Genomic DNA, 17,180 nt, shown 5'->3' on the forward strand with positions numbered 1-17,180 from the left:
TGTTGTGCAGAGCTCTGAAACAGTACAAGGAAGGGATTTCAAAAAAAAGAAAAGAAAAGAAAATATCATCCCACTGTTGAGGAAAGGAAGAAAGGCAAGGATCTGATATAGGTTTTCTGGAGTCAGCCATGAGGGTCAAAGAACCCATTGGCCTCTGAGAAATGCATTGTTTATCTGAGGTGAAGGCTCCTCTTCCCTAGGATGTGGGGTGTCTAAGCAGCGACTGAGGAGGATTTGGGGTACATCGCTGTGCAATAGTACACAATGCCATCAGCCTCATTACCCATCCCCACCTCCAAATGTATCTGGAGACAGCATCAGATTCTATAGGTCAGGAGCTCAATTCTTAACCTGCCAATCCAACCCAACATCAAATGCCAGTCTGAAGTCCAGGTTGTCACCTGTGCTTCTGACCAACTGGCTCTGAATCAGAAGTCCCAAAAATCTCAACTTCTTCGGATTTATTAACTTGCCAAAGCAGTTCACAGAACTCAGAGCACATATTACTCACTAGATCACAGGTTTATTATAAAAGAATATGACTCAGGAACAGCCAGACAGAAGAGATGCAGAAGATGGAGAGTGCAGTAAGGGGTGTGGAGCTTCCATGGCCTCTGGGAGTTCCCCTCTCTGCCAGTGCCTACACGTGTCCACTAACCTGAAACCCCCAAAACCTCTTCCTTTTTGGTTTTTATGGAAGCTTCATTACATAGTCATGATTGTAAATCACAGACCATTGGTGATTAATTCTTCCCAGCCTCTCTCCTGTCCTGGTCCTCTCTGGCCTTCACACCACCTGACACAGCAGGCAATTCTCATAGTGGGGATTGCAGATGTGGCCCCAACACAGCCTCATCCCCTAGGCTCATCCTTTGTCCTGTGGTCAGGAGTGAGGGACAAATGGGATGGCATATGGGGCACTGAGAGAAGAGAAAGTTGTGACCACAACCACAGGTATGGACAGAAGGGCAGAAGAGGAAATTTCCCCATAACCTGCACCATGTTTTGGAGGGCCTCAGGGGCAGAGAAGAGACGAGGCTGACACACCTCTGAACAGAAGACCCATCCTTAGTAACCCACAGCAGTGAACTGGAAGAAAGGAGAAACCACTATCTCACTTTAAAGATTTTACTTTATTTTTATTTTTATTTTTAGAGAAAGGGGAAGGGACGGAGGAAGAGAGGGTGAAAACATCAATGTGTGGTTACTGCTCATGCACCCCGCACTGGGGACCTAGCCTGCAACCTGGGCATGGGCCCTGCCTAGGAATCGAATCAGCGACCCTTTGGATTTCGAAAGGCTGGTGCTCAATCCTGAGCCACACCAGTCAGGGTTACTATCTCATTTCAGCCAGGGTCACTCACAGCCCCTATCTCACTTTAGGGAAGCCACCAGAATTCATCTCAGAGAGAGGAGTGTGTGTTTGTGTGTGTGAGTATGTGTGAATTTTACTTCATATAAAGTAATGACAAAAATTATTTGTATCTCTCTCAGCTACCTTCCTCATGCACCCAAATGGGGATCAAACCTGCAACCTTTTGGTGTACAACATGGTGTTCCCAACAGGGCCACACCAACCAGAGCAAAAATCATATGCTTTTAAAAAGTGATACTCTCAATATTTCCAGTACCCAGCTGGCACCATACATGGATATTAAATTATCATTGTCTATGTTCCCTCTTGTGCACTTTGCACCCCAGTGAATATTCCATAAGGTGTCTCTTTAATTCAACTTGTCAGCAAGGGTCTGGCTCATTCAAATCCTCAATGAAAAACCAAGGCCAAGACCACCCTCTGCAGAACACAGTACAATCCCCATTTTTATGTCCAGAATAATCTCTCATGAGACCCTCCCCACAAGAAACAAGTACCTCCTGGTTTCTGGTTCCCTCCTCTTGACATTGGTGAAATGCTAGCTCTTCAGGGAGTTGGCACAGATTCAGTGGCATTTTAGGAAATAAAATTGACCTGCATTAGATTTTTGCATATTTTGAATCCAGAGTCTGAGAGACCCACTAGAGGAGAGGAATGGAGTCACTGCAAACACTCATTACAGATTTATCCCAGAGCTGTGAGCTTAACCCCAGTCATTCTCAGAATCTCTGCTTGGGCTCAGCAAACTCCCACAGACACTAAATAGAATCATAAAGTGAATTTTCATGTTGTATAACTTAACACAATTTTTATTTATTATTACATAGTAACTAACTACAAGGTAGGGTGTGTTTGAAACAAGAAAAGGAAGAGCTGTGCTCCCCAACTCTACTGCACACAGACATCTACATGGACGATGCTGTTTGAGAGACAAGAAACTCAGGTGCTAACCAGGTAACTTCTGGGCAATGGGAGGATAAGGCCCCAAATTCACTCCCTTCCTGGGCCTGGGGATGGAGACACAGGAGCAGGGGGTGGGGAGAGAGACAGGACAAGTTGAATGGGAGAGACACAGGCAGCAGCAAAGGGGCCGTCATGGGTGTGTATCACTTGTGGTTCATTTTTGTATCTTATGATGCTTTCAAATCTTTAAAACCCTGCTAAATGAGGAGACACAGCCCCTTCCATTACTGGCTAATTCTCACAGACAGGAAAGATCTCTGTTAGGAACAGTTGGTCAGGTGCAAACCACTCAATCCTGAGCCCATATTCCCAGTCATTGCAGCCTGTCCTCAATCACCTAGGAGCTGGGACCAAGGACATGAAGACTTCCCCAACAAACAAACACTCCTGATTATTTCATGATAGCTGATCTTAAAATGCTTTCCCTGCCCTGCCTTGCATTTCCCATGGAAACTCCAATAAAGACTGACTAGTCTGCCCCCAACTTCTATCTGCTCCCTGAGGCAGCATGGTGCTTCCCCCAGGGCCCTGCATGGCCTTGTGGGGCCTCCTCTCAGGAAATGAAAGGAAAACCTTCCTTTATTGGTGTTGACTCTCCTTGTGGTCACACAGCCGCTTACACAAATTAAAACCCCAAGGGTACAATTGAGACAGGTGAGTCAGGAGTTCCCAGGGAGAATGTGACACTGATGTCCCACGACCGCCCCTCTGGACTCCATGTCTCACCTCAGTGCCGTTCTCACAAGAAGGGACGATCAGTCAGGTTACGGCCTCATTCTCCTTGGTCCTCCACACCTGTGGGGCCAACACAGGTCTCAGCTCAGGGACTTGGCTACTTTAGTTCTAATTCTGGGCAGGTGGGACCACTCAGTCCTACCTGGAACTTGGGGCCAATCACTGACCTCCCTGATGGAGAGACAGCTGCTCACCTGGTGTAGTAGAGCTATGTGAGGCCATAAGTGAGGAGGAAGCCAGCCCCCATGAGGGGCCCCTCTGATCAGAGTGAGGACCAGGGGCCAGGAGCCCTGCTGCTCCTCAGTCACGCATTTGCAAGAAGGGGGTTGTCCTGGGGAAGAGGAGAGGGGGTCAAGCTGTTACTCCAGGTCTCACAGCCCCAACACCTGACCTGGCTGCCCACCACCAGTGCCTGTCTTGCAACTGGCTCAGCACAGCCAGGCTGAAGGAAACATGCTGGGATCCCAGTGGGTGCTGAGTCTGGCTGATGAACTCCCCTCTGTCTCTAGCCCCTACATGGTTCAGCTCCAGGACCCTGGGTGATGAGGGCTGGGACGGGCTCAGGGCTTTTTCCCTCCAGGGTCCAGCTCAGTTAGCCCACACACTCACCAGACCCTGTCTTGTCTTCCCACCTTTTTGCAGAACCCCCTGTAGCTGTAGGGTTCTGTTCAGACAGGAGATGGAGGGATCCTGTCCTAGCAAATCACGCCCTTGCTGGGCCACAGCCTCTTTCCCCAGCTCCATCCTCCCTTTGATCCCTTCCTTTCTCCCTCAGCCTCCACCCCCAGCAGGCCCCTGACCTGGCAAGAGCAGCAGGACACTGGCGCTCTGGGCCCCGTGGACATTCTTCGCCTCGCAGGTGAGTCTGAGCCTGGCACTGAGCCCCACTGAGAGGCTCAGGGAGCTGTTGGCCCAGGGCCCAGAGGACCTGGAGGTTACCATGTGGGAGGTGTTGCTGGGGTTCCCCTCCAGCAGCCCCTCCCCCAGCCACCAGCGCAGCAAGGGGGCTGGCCTAGCTTGGGAAGAACAGCTGCAGTGCAGACTCTGGTCGTCCCAGGAGCAGGAGGGTCCCAGCAGACGTGGGGGGTCTGTGGGGAGCAAGAAGTGTCAGTGGTGCCTCTGCCCTCCCAAAACCCAGGTGTCCTGCCCACAGGGGTCCCCACACTCACAGACCACAGAGAGGTTGAGAGAGATACTTCTGGAGCCCAGCGGGTGCTGAGCTTGGCAGGTGAACTGTCCTTCTTCCCCAGTCCCCACAAGAGGCAGCTCCAGGATTGCGGTTCTGGAGATGAAGGCAGCTTTCAGGGCTGGGGGCCCCCGGAACCACCTCAGCTGTGCAGGGGGGTTGCTGTCAGCCACACAGAGCAGCTGCACACCCTCGCCCTCCAGGATGGGAAGGGATGTGGTTTGCAGAACCTTGAGGGCTAGTGGAGAGAGATGCAGACAGAGACAGAAAGAAGGCGGAGTGATGGGGAGAGAGAGAGAACACAGGTAAATGCACCAACCCACAAGAGGTGAGAGAGGGAGGGTGGTAATTTTCCTCCTTGCCTCTCCCACATCTGATCCCATTCACACTCTGATTCCCCTCAGCTCATTGGCTGTCCCTGGGGCAGGTCCCAACCCCACAGAGGGAGGTTCTTTCCTACCTGTGACATTTCTGAAGGACACACCTATGGTGAGGTTCTCTGGGGCATCTGGGACAGAAAGACATGGCCGTCCTTCAGAGAGGAGTGAATAGAAGTCACCCCAACCCAAGGAGGGGCAGTGGGAACCAGAATGGCGGCATAGCTGTGCTCTGGCCCACTCCCCTTCTACACTCAGATGTGCAAATAAGTTTCCTCTTTTTAGCTCAGCCTACTGTACACACACACACACAAAATACACACAAAGACACAAACAATCAGGTTCGCCAGTCCCACTGCCCCCAGGACACCAGCTGTCCCTCCAACACTCACAGGAGACATTGAGCTGAATGGTTTTCTGTGTGGTCACCCCAGGTCCTGCAAGTGTCACCAGACAGGTGACTGTGGTGCCGTGGTCCCTGGGCTTCGGAGTGAAGGTGAGCACAGAGGAGTGAAGGGTCTTGGGATTCAGAGAGTCCAGAGCACTCCCCACCCATGAGAAGATGAGAGGACTTCCCCCTTTGCAGGACACTGGCAGGCTGCAGCTCAGCTGTGTGGGGCGGCCAGACTCCAGAGGCCCCCTGAATGTGGATGTCAGGTTTCTGTGTCAGGTCTGAGGAGGAGAGAGGGAGGTGCCTAGGACCTGGGGCTCCAATGGGGACCCAGAATGTGACTGGGCCTGGGACCCATGCCACAGGGCCTGAGCTCACCCCCAGGTCCTGTGTCTCTTCTAACACCCTGGGCTCAAGGCTGGGATCAAGTAGTGTCCCAGGGTCCTGTGGTTGTTCTAGCTGGGTCCCATGTCTCTGCATCCTCTCCTGGGCCCCTGCCATACCTGTCACCTGCAAAATCAGCTTCTTCTGTTGGTAATCATTAAGGTGAGTATATTGTCTCTGCACTCGTAAGATGTACGTTCCTGCGTCACTCTTCCTGGCGTCTCTGATGCTCAGGGAACAGTTGTTGGCGCTGGGATCCATGAGGAAGAATCGGCGCTGTGTCTCCATCTTCACTGGTGTATTTGGGTCATTCGTAGCCACAACTTCAGAGCTATGTAAATGGTGACCACTGTGGTACCAGTGGATGTAGATTTTATCAGAGGGATGCAATGATATCCAAATAGAGGGGAAGGAGCAGGGCACGTCGGTGCATCCACCCTCCTGGACCCTCACAGATTCCTGCAGCTTGATATCATTGGCTCGCTGCTGCTGCTGCTGCTGCTTCTGCAGGGAACCTGGGGGGACACAGACACTCAGCATTGGCCCCAACCCATCCCCACCTCCCCACCCCTCTTCTCATGCCCTCTCACCTCCCCACAGCAGGGGCAGCAGCAGTAGGGGCAGCATATTCACTTCTCACAGGGCAGAGCTGGTCCAGGGCCCTGTGCCAGTGAAGGAAATGCCCAGCTGTGGGGTGGGGCCAATGACACCCCAACAGGAAGCCATGGGTGACAGAACTGTGGTCAGGCCTGGAGGGGAACTTGGGCTCCACAGGCTGTGGGGGGTACTGTGAGGGCTGAGAAATCATCCTGTGTCACCTCCCCCAATCTGACCCTGCAAGTAGATCTACAGTCCTCAGATGCTTAGCAGCTTGTGCAGATGTGAATCTGAATGTGTTCACCTTGCAGTTGATGTTGAAGTCGAGAGGGAGGTCACCTAGGGGTCATTCCAGTGAGAGGTGTCCCTGGTGCTTCAGGAGACCCACCCTCCAGCCAAACCACAGAATGTGCTGGGAAAGAATGCATTTAAATTTTGCTTCAACTACCCAAGTGCTGATAAGAGTAGAAGGAAATTTACACCCAACTCCACTGGAGGGTGGAATCCAAAAGGAAGCTGAGTGTTAAAGCCCTATGCACTGTGGACACTGGGACATGGGATGCACAAGTACAGGGTCAGAGGGTGTCCCACTGTGTGGGACAGTGACAGTGCACAGGTGCCCTCAGTGTGGGATGTGAGCAGGGAGATCTCGTCCCATTCAAGGGGACATCACACTCTGGCCCTCAGCACAGCAGCAAATTTTCAGTCTTAAAGCTCAAGAAGCTCCATCCTCAAGGCCTCTCATGAGCTCAGCCCCTTCTCAAAGCCCCAGCAAGGGCTCAAGTGATGTGTGGAAATAACCTGAAATCCTACTGCTCTTTCTGAAAGAAAGAAACTTGGTAAACGTTTTCTCAACCATCACAATGTTGTGAAAGTGTCAGGGTCAGACATTCCTTGTAACAAGTCGTGAGATTGAAAGTTTCTTAAACTACCATATCTTGCCATGTATAATGCACCATTTTTGCCCAAATTTTTGAGGGAAAAATAAGGATGCACATTATACATGGGTGGTACTAGTTCTGTATCTATATAAATGCTTTTAATTCTTTTATTTATGCTTAGGCATTAATAGTACATTTCTAGAAAATAATAATAGTATCTCTAGGCAAAATAATACCCTGGAATACAACAATCAGTTTAGTTTCTACATACAAATAAATGAAAAATCAGCCCTGGCTGATGTAGCTCAGTGGATTGAGTGCTGGGTTGAGAACTGAGGGGTTACAGGTTTGATTCCCAGTCAGGGCACATGCCTGGGTTGCAGGCCAGGCTCCCAGTAGGGGGCACACAAGAGGCAACCACACATTGATGTTTCTCACTCTCTCTTTCTTTCTCTCTTTTCCCTTTTTCTGAAACTAAATAAATAAAATCTTTTCAAAACTTGAGTTCAAAACTGAAAATGAAAGATTTTTTTCTGAAACCTTGGGCCAAAAAGGGGGGCACACATTATACAAGGAAGTGCTTTATACACAGCAAAATATGGTACACAGGAAAATGAAATGTCAATCTCCAGTGCCAAGGAAATGCTAGATCTCTTTATAGTGGCTCTATTATATAAACATTATATTATTATAATAATTAATAATGATTACTAATATAATATTAATACCTATTACAGTAAGACAGAATTATTCTCCTATGAAGAAGCAATCAAAAAAGTATCAGTCAAAAAACTGTTGGGGACATGTGTCCTGCAGGTGGGCCAGACAGGAATGCCACACTACTAATGCAAAATAGTCTGTAATTGTCTCAATTGTCTTATATTTTGGTTTTCAGCATTTTGGCTCTTCTTACTTGATGTGATATGTTTTCCCATTTCAGAAAAATTCATGGGTGCCACATGTTGCTTTTTCATTGAAGCAGTGATCTCAACATTAGTAGAAATAGCAAGATCCACAAAACCTGGGTCTGCCTCTCCCATGGGAACATGTGAACCAGAGGTAACCAACTTGTCCCATGCCTACCCCTGACTCTTCACATGTTGCTAACAAGATTGTCCTGTGCAAGCAAAGGACAAAGGAGGTAGGATTTCCATGTTGGTGCCCCCACATCTCATAATTCAGTGGTCTAGAAAATCTCAACCTATCTGGATTATAAAAATGACAAGAAGAAGAAGTCTTGGCAAGAATGTTCAAAAAGGGGAACCCTCTTTCACTGCTTGTGGGAATGTAAGCTGGAGCAGCTGCTATGTAAATCAGTATGGCAGTTCCTCAAACACTGAAAACAAAGCTGCCCTGGGGTCCACCAATTCCACTTCTGGGTATTTATTTGGAACAAATGAAAACACTATCTTGAAAAGCCCTGGGCACCCCTATGTTCACTGCAGAATCATTTACAATAGCCAAGATGGGGAAGCAACCTCAGTGTCTGTTGGTAAATGAAGGATGAAGAAAATGTGGTGTATGTACAATGGAATATGATTCTGCCATAAGGCTAAGTGAATCAACATGGCAGAGAAGAACAAATACTGCACAATTTCATTTGTATGTGGGAACTTAAAAAACAACTCAAACTCAGAGATAGAATAGGTAGGTGATTCTCAGAGAAGGAAAACGGGTGCAAAATAAAAAGGCAACACACAGAATGGAAGAACATATTCACTGATATACCTGATGCAGGGTTAATATCCAACATTTAAAAAGAAATTACAAGTTCAACACCAATAAAATCCAATTAAAAAATAAGCAAAGGACCTGAATAGACACTTCTCTGAAGAAGACATACTGGTGGCCAATAGACAAATGAAAAGATGCTCGTCATCACTAAACATCACAGAAATGCAAATTAAAACCACAACAAGATATCATCTGACACCTGTCAAATGGCTATTATCAATCCATCAGCAAACAAGTGCTGGCAAGGATGTGGGAAAGGGGAACACTTTTGCACTGTTGGTGGAAATGCAGATTTGTGCAGCCTCTGTGGAGACCAGTATGGAGACAACTTGAAAAATTAAAAATGGATCTACCATATGATCCAGCCATTCCACTTCAGGGAATATATCCAAAGGGACCCAAAACACTAATTTAGAAAGAACATGTTCACCCCCATGTTAATTGCAACATGATTTACACCACCAAGATATGGAGCAGTCTGAGTGTCTATCTATAGATGAGTAGGTAAAAGAACTATGCGGCATTTACACAATGGAATACTACTCAGCCATAAAAAAGAAGAAAAATTTACCCTTTGTGACAATACGGTTGGCCCTGGACAGCATTATAGTTAGTGAAATATGTCAGTCACAGAAAGAAAAACACCATATTATTTCACCTATATGTGGAATCTAAAGAACAAACTGAACTACCAAGCCAAACAGAGACAGACTCATGGATGGAGAGCCGATGACAGCTGGTGTTGGGGGGAGTTACAGGGTGGAGGGATTGAGCAAAAATCCAAAAGGACTCATGGACATGGACAACAGTGTGGTGATTGTGAAGGTAAGGGGGACTGTAAGGGGACTAAATGGTGATATAAAATACAATGAAACTTTTAAAAATAAAAATAAAAAATCAAACTCATGGATAGCAAGAGCAGATGGGTGGTAGCCAGAGGAAGTAAATGTGGGTAGGGAAAAATGGGTGAGGTGGTCAAACTACAAACTTTCAGTTTTAATACAACTAAATCATGAGGTCATCAGGAAGAGCATGGTGACTGTAGCTAACAAGAGTGGGTATTAGTACAATTAACTATAAGGATGCAGTTAATAATGTGTTGTACATCTGAAAATTTCTAAGAGAAAAAATTGTTAAAAGTTCTCTTTGTAAGAGAAAAGGTGTGGTATTCTGTGTGGTGATGGATGCTAACATGAGATATTGTGGTGAGCACTTGGAGATACATACATATATTAAAGCACTAAGTTTATGTCTGGGTCAAATCCCTATGCCCACCCTACTCTGGGTCCCACACACCCCATCCCCCACATCCTCTTCCAAGCCCACCCCATTGAGGACCTGTCATATCCCAGAGAGTTAGGATGTCTCTGTGTCCACATCTGGGCACCCCTCACACTTGGGAACAATTGATGGTCTTGGGGGCACAGAGGAGAGAGACTGCTCTGGCCCTCTACTTACACATTTGACTCTCTTCTGTGTAGTCACTGAATCTGCCAGGTGATGATGACTCTTTCCCAGAAGCAACAGCACAAATGGGAGCGGAGTTCACCTGTAGGTCTTGAGTGGAGATGGTACAAGGATGCAGAAGCCTTTCAGCATCACAACGTGTATGTTGGTAGAGGGTGACTCAGGGTAAATTTTATCAGTAAAAGGTGAATGTCATCGTCCCTCACCAGATCCCCTGTGCCCAGATCCCAGGGCCCTTAGCATGTGGATACCAGTTATCTGAGTCAGCCCTAGGGAGGAGACAGACACACCCCTCAAAAATGTATGACACCATGAAGGTCCTTCTCTGTCCTTCTGGCTGATGAAGCTCTGGCCCTACCTGTCCCATCCAAGGAGTACATTTTCCATTTATGACAGGATCTCCTAAGCAGTGTTCTCCTCCTGAAGGAGCAATGTCCTGCTCTCCACACCCTGACATCTGTGTTTCTCAGAGAACAGTCACAGGTGGAGGTCCCTCAAGGAGGTGGAGTAGGCCCAGGGTTGTTGATCATCTCCTTCAGGTACTGACCTGGTCTGTTTGGGCACAGGATGATCATGGTACATTTGGTTTCTTCCTTCAACGAGAAGGTGTACACTATCTACAGTAAACCCATAGATTTCAGGATGAGAGAAGGTCAGAGCATGAGAATACACAGGCACTTTGTCCTCACTGTGTCCCCAATCCTCACACCTGCAGCTTCTGCCCTGATGCTTCTCTATGTTGTTCCCCAATAAAGAGGAAGGACAGTGGCCCACAGCACTCTTACCCCCAATATGCACAGCAGAGGCAGCAGCACCAGCATGTCCATGGGCGTCATCTACAGGACCCTTGAGGTCACAGGGTTACTCCCTGTTCTCTGGGAAGCAGTAGATGTCTATCCACAGTGCTTTCTGGAGGGTTTTCTCCAAAACCTGCCCTCCCTCTGAAGCTTTCCTTCTCCCCAGGGACAAATAGGGAAGGGAAGGTGGAGCTCTTCTCACTGTAGGTCTGGTGACACCCTGTCAGGAGGGCCCCTTTGCATCCCACTCCCCACTCATGTCACCTGTGCCAAGTGTTCATCCTCATCCCCTTCAGAGAGACGATGGAGGGCCACCTCTTTCTGCTCTCTCAGAATTCTAAGAACATCTCTAGGAGCAGTAAGATCTGGGAACCTGGACCTACCAGAATCCAAATCTTCTTTCTCTCTGTCTCTGTCCTGGTCCTAAGACCAGGTCTGGTCACACAAGAAGCCTCAAGAAGGAGTGACTGAACTCATACTCATGATGAGGGGCCCCTCATTCTCAGAAGCTCAAAGCGAAAAGGGTAGCCCTGACTCCAGCCCCACAGATGAGGGTGCCTCTGGTGGGTCTCTGTTGTCAGCTTGAGGTTGGAAAGTCACTGGACTCATGTGCAGCTGGGAGCTCATTCTCAGGGTTCCCAGGGCCCTGTACTCTCACCCTCTAACTTCTCTACAGTTCCTCCAGACAGAAAAGGCCCTCCCATCTTTGTGGAAATATTGCATCTCCCTCTCCTTGCCCCACCTCCACTTCCTCTGACCTTGCCTGGCTTGCTCTGCCCTCCATGATAACATTCTCCCTGCTGTGGTCCACTGATGTCACAGAATTCTTTCCCCAATCTGAATGTTTACTCTTCAGGTAGAATGAAGTGAAACTTAGAATTTATTTGAGTCACCTGTCAGCTCCAGAAAGAACATATCTACCAGACTTCTGATTCTTCAATTCTTCATTTGAGCTGAATTGGGACTGGGCATACTGCCAGGCCCAGAAAAGACTCACAGATCCTATTTTCCGTTGTGCAGAGCTCTGTGACAGTACAATGAAGGGATTAAAAGATAAAGAAAATACCAACCACTCTTGTGAGGAAAAGAAGGAAGGAATGGGAAGAGTCTGACCCAGACGGTTTTCTGGATGAGGTGACAGTAGATTCAGCCCTGACAGGCAAAGAACCCAGTGTCCTCTGAGAAATGCATTGTGTCTCTGAAATTAAGGCTCCTGTACCCAAGGATGAGGGACGTGTCCAAGGGGAGACTGAGGAGGGTTTGGGTGCACCTCTGTTCTGTAGGATAGAAGGCCAACGGCCCTCATTCTCCCAGCCTTACCCCACATGAGGCAGGTCAAGGCTCTGCCTCCAGGGGTGGCACCATCCTCCATGCTAGACCTGAGGGCTCCTCCAGGAAAAGTTGGCATTGTCCGTGGTTCTGGAGCACAGCTGGGATAGCTCTGCCAAGGAATTCAGCCCACAGGCACAAGGGCCTGAGCTTTAGGTAAGCAGGGCACCTAGGATACAGGGGCTTTGGCAAGGTGGGGTCCTAAGGCGGGGTCCTTCTTGGGAAGGAGGAGTCAGGAGAAGGTGTGGCAGTGGGCTGGGTTCATGTCTGTGCTTTTCCTCTCATCCCTCTGATTTCTCATCACGCTGTTTAATGTTATTCTTCCTTGAAATTTTTCCACAAAAGGCAACCATGGGAACAAAAATATTTCAGGTTTCAAATAGTTTTTCTATGTATTGGTTGTGAAAAAATATATATAGTTCATGTTGTATAAAGCTTATATATTTACTATAGCTTATACTATATAAATGTCTTATAAATATTATAATGAACATATAACTAATTATTACAATGAGTAATATACTGTACTTTTTCATATTGTATTTTATATATTATAGTACAATATTATACATTTATAAATATGAGAAATACATAATATGGTACCTTATTAAAATAGTTTACATTACACAAGCATATAAGTTACACTATGGGATCATATCTCAAGTCAAGAATTAAACAGGAAGGTTCCCCAGGAGTCTCAGAATTTCTCTTCATTCCCCTTTGTCTCCAAGCCCCTTTCATCTCCAGGTCATGAAGGCCATAGAACCAAAGCTACATCATCAGTGTAGGTAAATGCCATTGGGAACTTTGGTATCTTGGCTTAAATATTCTGTCTCATTTTCTGGACTCAAGTATTCCCCCAAATGCTAGTCTAACAAGTGCACATTTTCATTTATTTTCAATTATTTTACATTTTTTAAAAATGAAGGGTTTTATTTGTTCTATTACTTTTTCCCCAAAGAATTTTGTTATTTTCAGCACAAGTCCTGAGGAGAATGGTTTAACCAGTTATTACCAAAACAAGAGTCACAATTCAACTTCTTGCCATACTGAAATTGGAGTCATGTAGTGGATGTGGGACCCAAAGCCCTCCTAGTTCCACACTGTAACTGTGCCCTTCTTTCCTCAGCACCACTCTCTAAAATTGAGGAAATAAATCACCTATATGCAGGTGCTTGTCTTGTGTCACTGGGGGCAATCACCTGGGCCCATTCTACCTGTGGACACCCCACAGACATTTCCCCTTTACAGCCAATGTTGTGGCCGGGACCAGCCCTAGTGGTTCTTGTTATGAGTATAAGACACACTTCAGCAACAACCATTAGGGAACTTTGGGGGGAAAAAAAACAGCTTTATTACAGTCATCTCCTATTATCCACAGTTGTGCTTTACATGGTTTCTGTCATCTCTGTTCAAACACAGTCCAAAAATACTAAATGGAATATTCCAGAAGTAAACCATTCATGTTTTAAATTTTGCAATTTTCTAAGTAGTATGATGAATCTTGTACTCCCTCTGTATGCCCTGCCTGGGTGTGAACAATCTCTTTGTCCTGCATCTCCACACTGTATATACTGCCCCACTTGTGAGTCACTTAGTAGCCAACTAGGTTGTCAGATCTACTGTCCTAGTATCTGGGTGCTTGTGTTCCAGTCACCCTTGTAGTAGCCTCATGCTGTGTCACAATGTCTGTGGCATTCACCTCCCTACACCTCATCACATAGGCATTGTGACACCTTACAACAGCGCAGGAAGTGATGCAGACCCTGGCCGGCAGGGCCCATGTGTTGTGGCTGTGATAAACAAATTCACACAGACTAAAGAAGTCCTGTAAAGAAAAGGGGACGGGATGATCACTCTCTCAGTGAGAGATGACCTCAACCCCTGCCTGGACAAGCTTTTATTGCGTTTCTGGGCACATTACATCGAGGGTGGTCCTCATTTACTATGCACAGGTTGGCTTTAGGTGGTTACCTTTTACAGAAAGCACGTGGCTCACTGTGGCTGCACCGGCTGCATCTCAATCCTTTGTCTCTGAAAAAATTTCTTTTTGGTGATGGAATGCCTAGTCAGCTCATGCTTACAGCCAACAGGTGGTTGGAAAGATCCCTGTGGGGGCTGCACATGGGACAGGGGAAGGGAGTGGCAGTCAGGAGGTGCTGGAGAATGGACAGGTACAAGTGAGGTGAAATGAACCCAGAGAACCTATGATACCTCATCATGAATAAAACAAAAGGTAGACAGGGATGTCTTTGCTTGTATAGGCTTTGAGGAGTTCTGGGATGGAAAATGAGAACAAAAAGTTGTCACCCTGTCTTTTATGGCTGGTCACCCCTGGCTTCAGGAGAACTTGCCACCAGGACCTTTCTGTTCAAAAAAAGAGAGACAGGCAAGCCTTGGACCTCTGTTGCTTATGATTTCTTTAATGCTCACAGCTGCCTTTGAGTAGCATGCATGATCTCTACTGTACAGAATGAGAAACTGAGGACCGAGAAATGAAGTAAATCACTTGAAGACAATGCCGTAGGAAGTGCTGAAGTCTGCACTTGAGCCCAAGTCTCTCCAATCCCATCACCTTCTTTCTGCTCTGCCTGCAGATGCTCTTACCACTGTCAGAGCATTCATGCTAATGTTGCACGAGGTTGCCTTATGCTTCACCAACTAGTCCCCAACTTCTTTCCCTCAGAGAGGCTGTAATGTTTCTGGTCAGGCCTAATCTCTGAGAGAGTTCTCATTCGCTGGTCTTCTTGATCTCTGAGTACACGCAGGTGCTGGTGTCCTCCTTGTCCTGACCCTCACACAGGTTCCCCCTCTGAAAACTGAGGTTGGCATACTGGCTATCCTGCTCCTCTCCCAATGGAGAAGAATCCTCCATGGGTGATGCTTGGCCTGGGGGCCTGTCTGGCTGTGGATTTTGCTGGGAACCCTGAGTGAAGGGGAGAGAAGAGAGTCAGAGAAGAAAAAATCAGACATGGTCTTGAGGGGAAGTTCAGCTGATAGAACAGTTTTTATTCATCCTCTTATTCCACACACTCCACAGGAACTCAACTATTTGCTCATTCCTTTAAAATTTTGTAATGCTACAGTTGATTACACCAGATCAAGGGCTTACTAATAACATTTTATCCTCACTGAAACCAAGTCTAAATGATACTCTTACTCTTTCCATTTACAGATAGGAAAACTGAGATGAGGAGAGTTGAAGAAACATGCCCAGAATGGGTAGAAAGTAATAGTTTTGGAGAGACAGTTCTGGCAGGCTATACTGGGAAAGAGGTGAAGTGGGCTCAGTGGTCAGTAGTGCTGGGGCAGGAGGCTGACCCTGGGCTCTAGATTAGGAAGGGGAAGTCAACTCCCAGCTGTCTGTCTAGGTGACCACAGAGGAGCGGGTTTGGGGAAATTCTGAGCAGCTCAGTCCATACTCATTGAAGGGACATGCCCAGCCCCTCCCCCTACACTGCATGAGAAGATACTCACATCACGCACCCAAGTGACTGTACCCATGACAGGGTCTTCATCATTCATGACCTTTTGTCTCCCACCTGTTTGCTTCTTGTGGAATTTCACTCTAAGGGAAGAAGTCAGGAGACACAATGGCTCAGGCACAGGTGGGCAGGCTGCCTCCACTTCCTGAGAAGACCACTGAGGCATCCAGATCTCAGAAACTAACTCAGAGACCTTCTGACATGCAAGTGCTCCATCCCCTGGATGACCAGGTGTTTGGCCGAGACTAAACTTACATCACAATAGGCCCCTACACAGGGAGAAACTTCTACATAAGCAATCATACCAGTGTTATTCCTGAGAGCTCCAAAGTAGAAACAACCCAACTGTCCATCAATGAATGGGGAGACCAATAAAAAGTGCAGCATCCATGCCATGAAATATTATTTGAAATAAAAGGAATAAAAAATGACACATGAACCTTGAAAATATCACTATGTGAAAAAAGAGTCAAAAAGGATAATTGTTGTAGGATCCTATTTATACAAAACATTCAGAATGGGCAAATCTAGAGACACAGGAAATAGATTAGTGTCTATCTGGGGCTGGGGCAAAGATGGTGGCAAAAATGACAAATAAGGGATTTTTTAGCTCATTTTGTGCTAATGAAAATGATTTAAAATTAATTATGGCGATAAGGCACAATTCTGTGACTGAACAAAAAGCCATTGAATTGTACATTTTAAATATATAAGAATTTACCCTGGCTGGTGTGGCTCAGTGGATTTAGCACCAGCCTATCAACTAAAGCATTGCCAGTTTGATTCCCAGGCAGAAAAAATACCTGCGGTGCAGGCCAGGTGTCCAGTAGTGGGTGCACGAGAGGCAACTACACATCGATGTTTCTCTCCCTGTCTCCCTCCCTTCCCCTCTGTCTAAAAATAAATAAATAATATATTTTAAAAAATTAAAATAAATACAAGAATTTTATCTCAATAAAGGTGCTACCCAATCTCTCTCAAAAAAGACCCCTCTTCCCCTGGCTGGTGTAGCTCAGCAGACTGAGCATGGCTGCAAACCAAAGGGTAGCAAGATTCATTCCCAGTCAGGCCACATGTCAGGGTTATGGGCCAGGTCCCCCCAGTGGGGGACACGTGAAGGACAATCACACATTGATATTTCTCTCCCTCTCTTTCTACTTCCCTTCACCTCTCTAAAAATACATGAATAAAAACTTTAAAAATATGAAATATTAAAATAGGCCTCTCCATATGGACTTAGCTCCACTTTGGATTTAGGGGCCTCTCTCTGTACCCTCTATGACACAGCTCCCTGTACCTCCCCAGGACACAGGCTTACATGCAAAAGAAGATGAGACACAAGCATAGGGACAGGAGCACCATGGCACCGGCACCTCCAAGAGCAGCGGGAACCACTCTGCACACGAATACTGCCTGTTCTGTAGAGAAGAGGAGCGTGGGCCCATCCTCTCTCAGGGCTCTGGGTCCTGTCTTCCCACA

At 47.0% G+C, this 17,180-nt stretch overlaps 2 protein-coding genes across 3 annotated transcripts in view; both read right to left on the bottom strand.

The window, feature by feature from the left end:
- Nucleotides 1-6,193, bottom strand: part of LOC123825926 (sialic acid-binding Ig-like lectin 5) — a 31,491-nt gene extending 25,298 nt beyond the window's left edge. Inside the window, 7 exon segments of the mRNA XM_045849566.1 lie at nt 3,874-4,161; nt 4,243-4,497; nt 4,720-4,767; nt 5,029-5,281; nt 5,283-5,308; nt 5,531-5,926; nt 6,002-6,193. Of these exon segments, the coding sequence (XP_045705522.1) occupies nt 3,874-4,161; nt 4,243-4,497; nt 4,720-4,767; nt 5,029-5,281; nt 5,283-5,308; nt 5,531-5,926; nt 6,002-6,038 (1,303 nt within the window). The 5' untranslated portion in view covers nt 6,039-6,193.
- Nucleotides 6,194-14,618: 8,425 nt separating this feature from the next.
- Nucleotides 14,619-17,165, bottom strand: LOC123825928 (sialic acid-binding Ig-like lectin 5). Of its 2 annotated transcripts, none has more exons than XM_045849568.1 (3): nt 17,020-17,165; nt 15,703-15,784; nt 14,619-15,142 (listed from the first exon to the last, which is right to left on the bottom strand). In XM_045849568.1, exons 1-3 carry the CDS (start codon nt 17,061-17,063, stop codon nt 14,948-14,950), a joined length of 321 nt encoding a protein of 106 aa, XP_045705524.1. In that variant the 5' UTR covers nt 17,064-17,165; the 3' UTR covers nt 14,619-14,947. The 2 variants fall into 2 exon arrangements, with proteins under 2 accessions (XP_045705524.1, XP_045705523.1); XM_045849567.1 differs by having other exon boundaries at nt 15,694-15,784.
- Between the last annotated feature and the right edge of the window lie 15 nt (nt 17,166-17,180).

This window comes from Phyllostomus hastatus, unplaced genomic scaffold, assembly GCF_019186645.2.
Source record: "Phyllostomus hastatus isolate PE091 unplaced genomic scaffold, TTU_PhHast_1.1 phas_contig_749, whole genome shotgun sequence".
NCBI lineage: Eukaryota > Metazoa > Chordata > Mammalia > Chiroptera > Phyllostomidae > Phyllostomus > Phyllostomus hastatus.

What these genes read in the sequence shown, in the direction of transcription:
- LOC123825928 (XM_045849567.1), bottom strand. Translation starts at nt 17,063, where the DNA reads ATGGTGCTCCTGTCCCTATGCTTGTGTCTCATCTTCTTTTGCAT. An exon ending in TGTCTCATCTTCTTTTGCAT is followed by an intron (nt 15,785 to 17,019) that starts GTAAGCCTGTGT and finishes TTCTTCCCTTAG; the next exon opens with AGTGAAATTCCACAAGAAGC. An exon ending in CAGTCACTTGGGTGCGTGAT is followed by an intron (nt 15,143 to 15,693) that starts GTGAGTATCTTC and finishes CCCTTCACTCAG; the next exon opens with GGTTCCCAGCAAAATCCACA.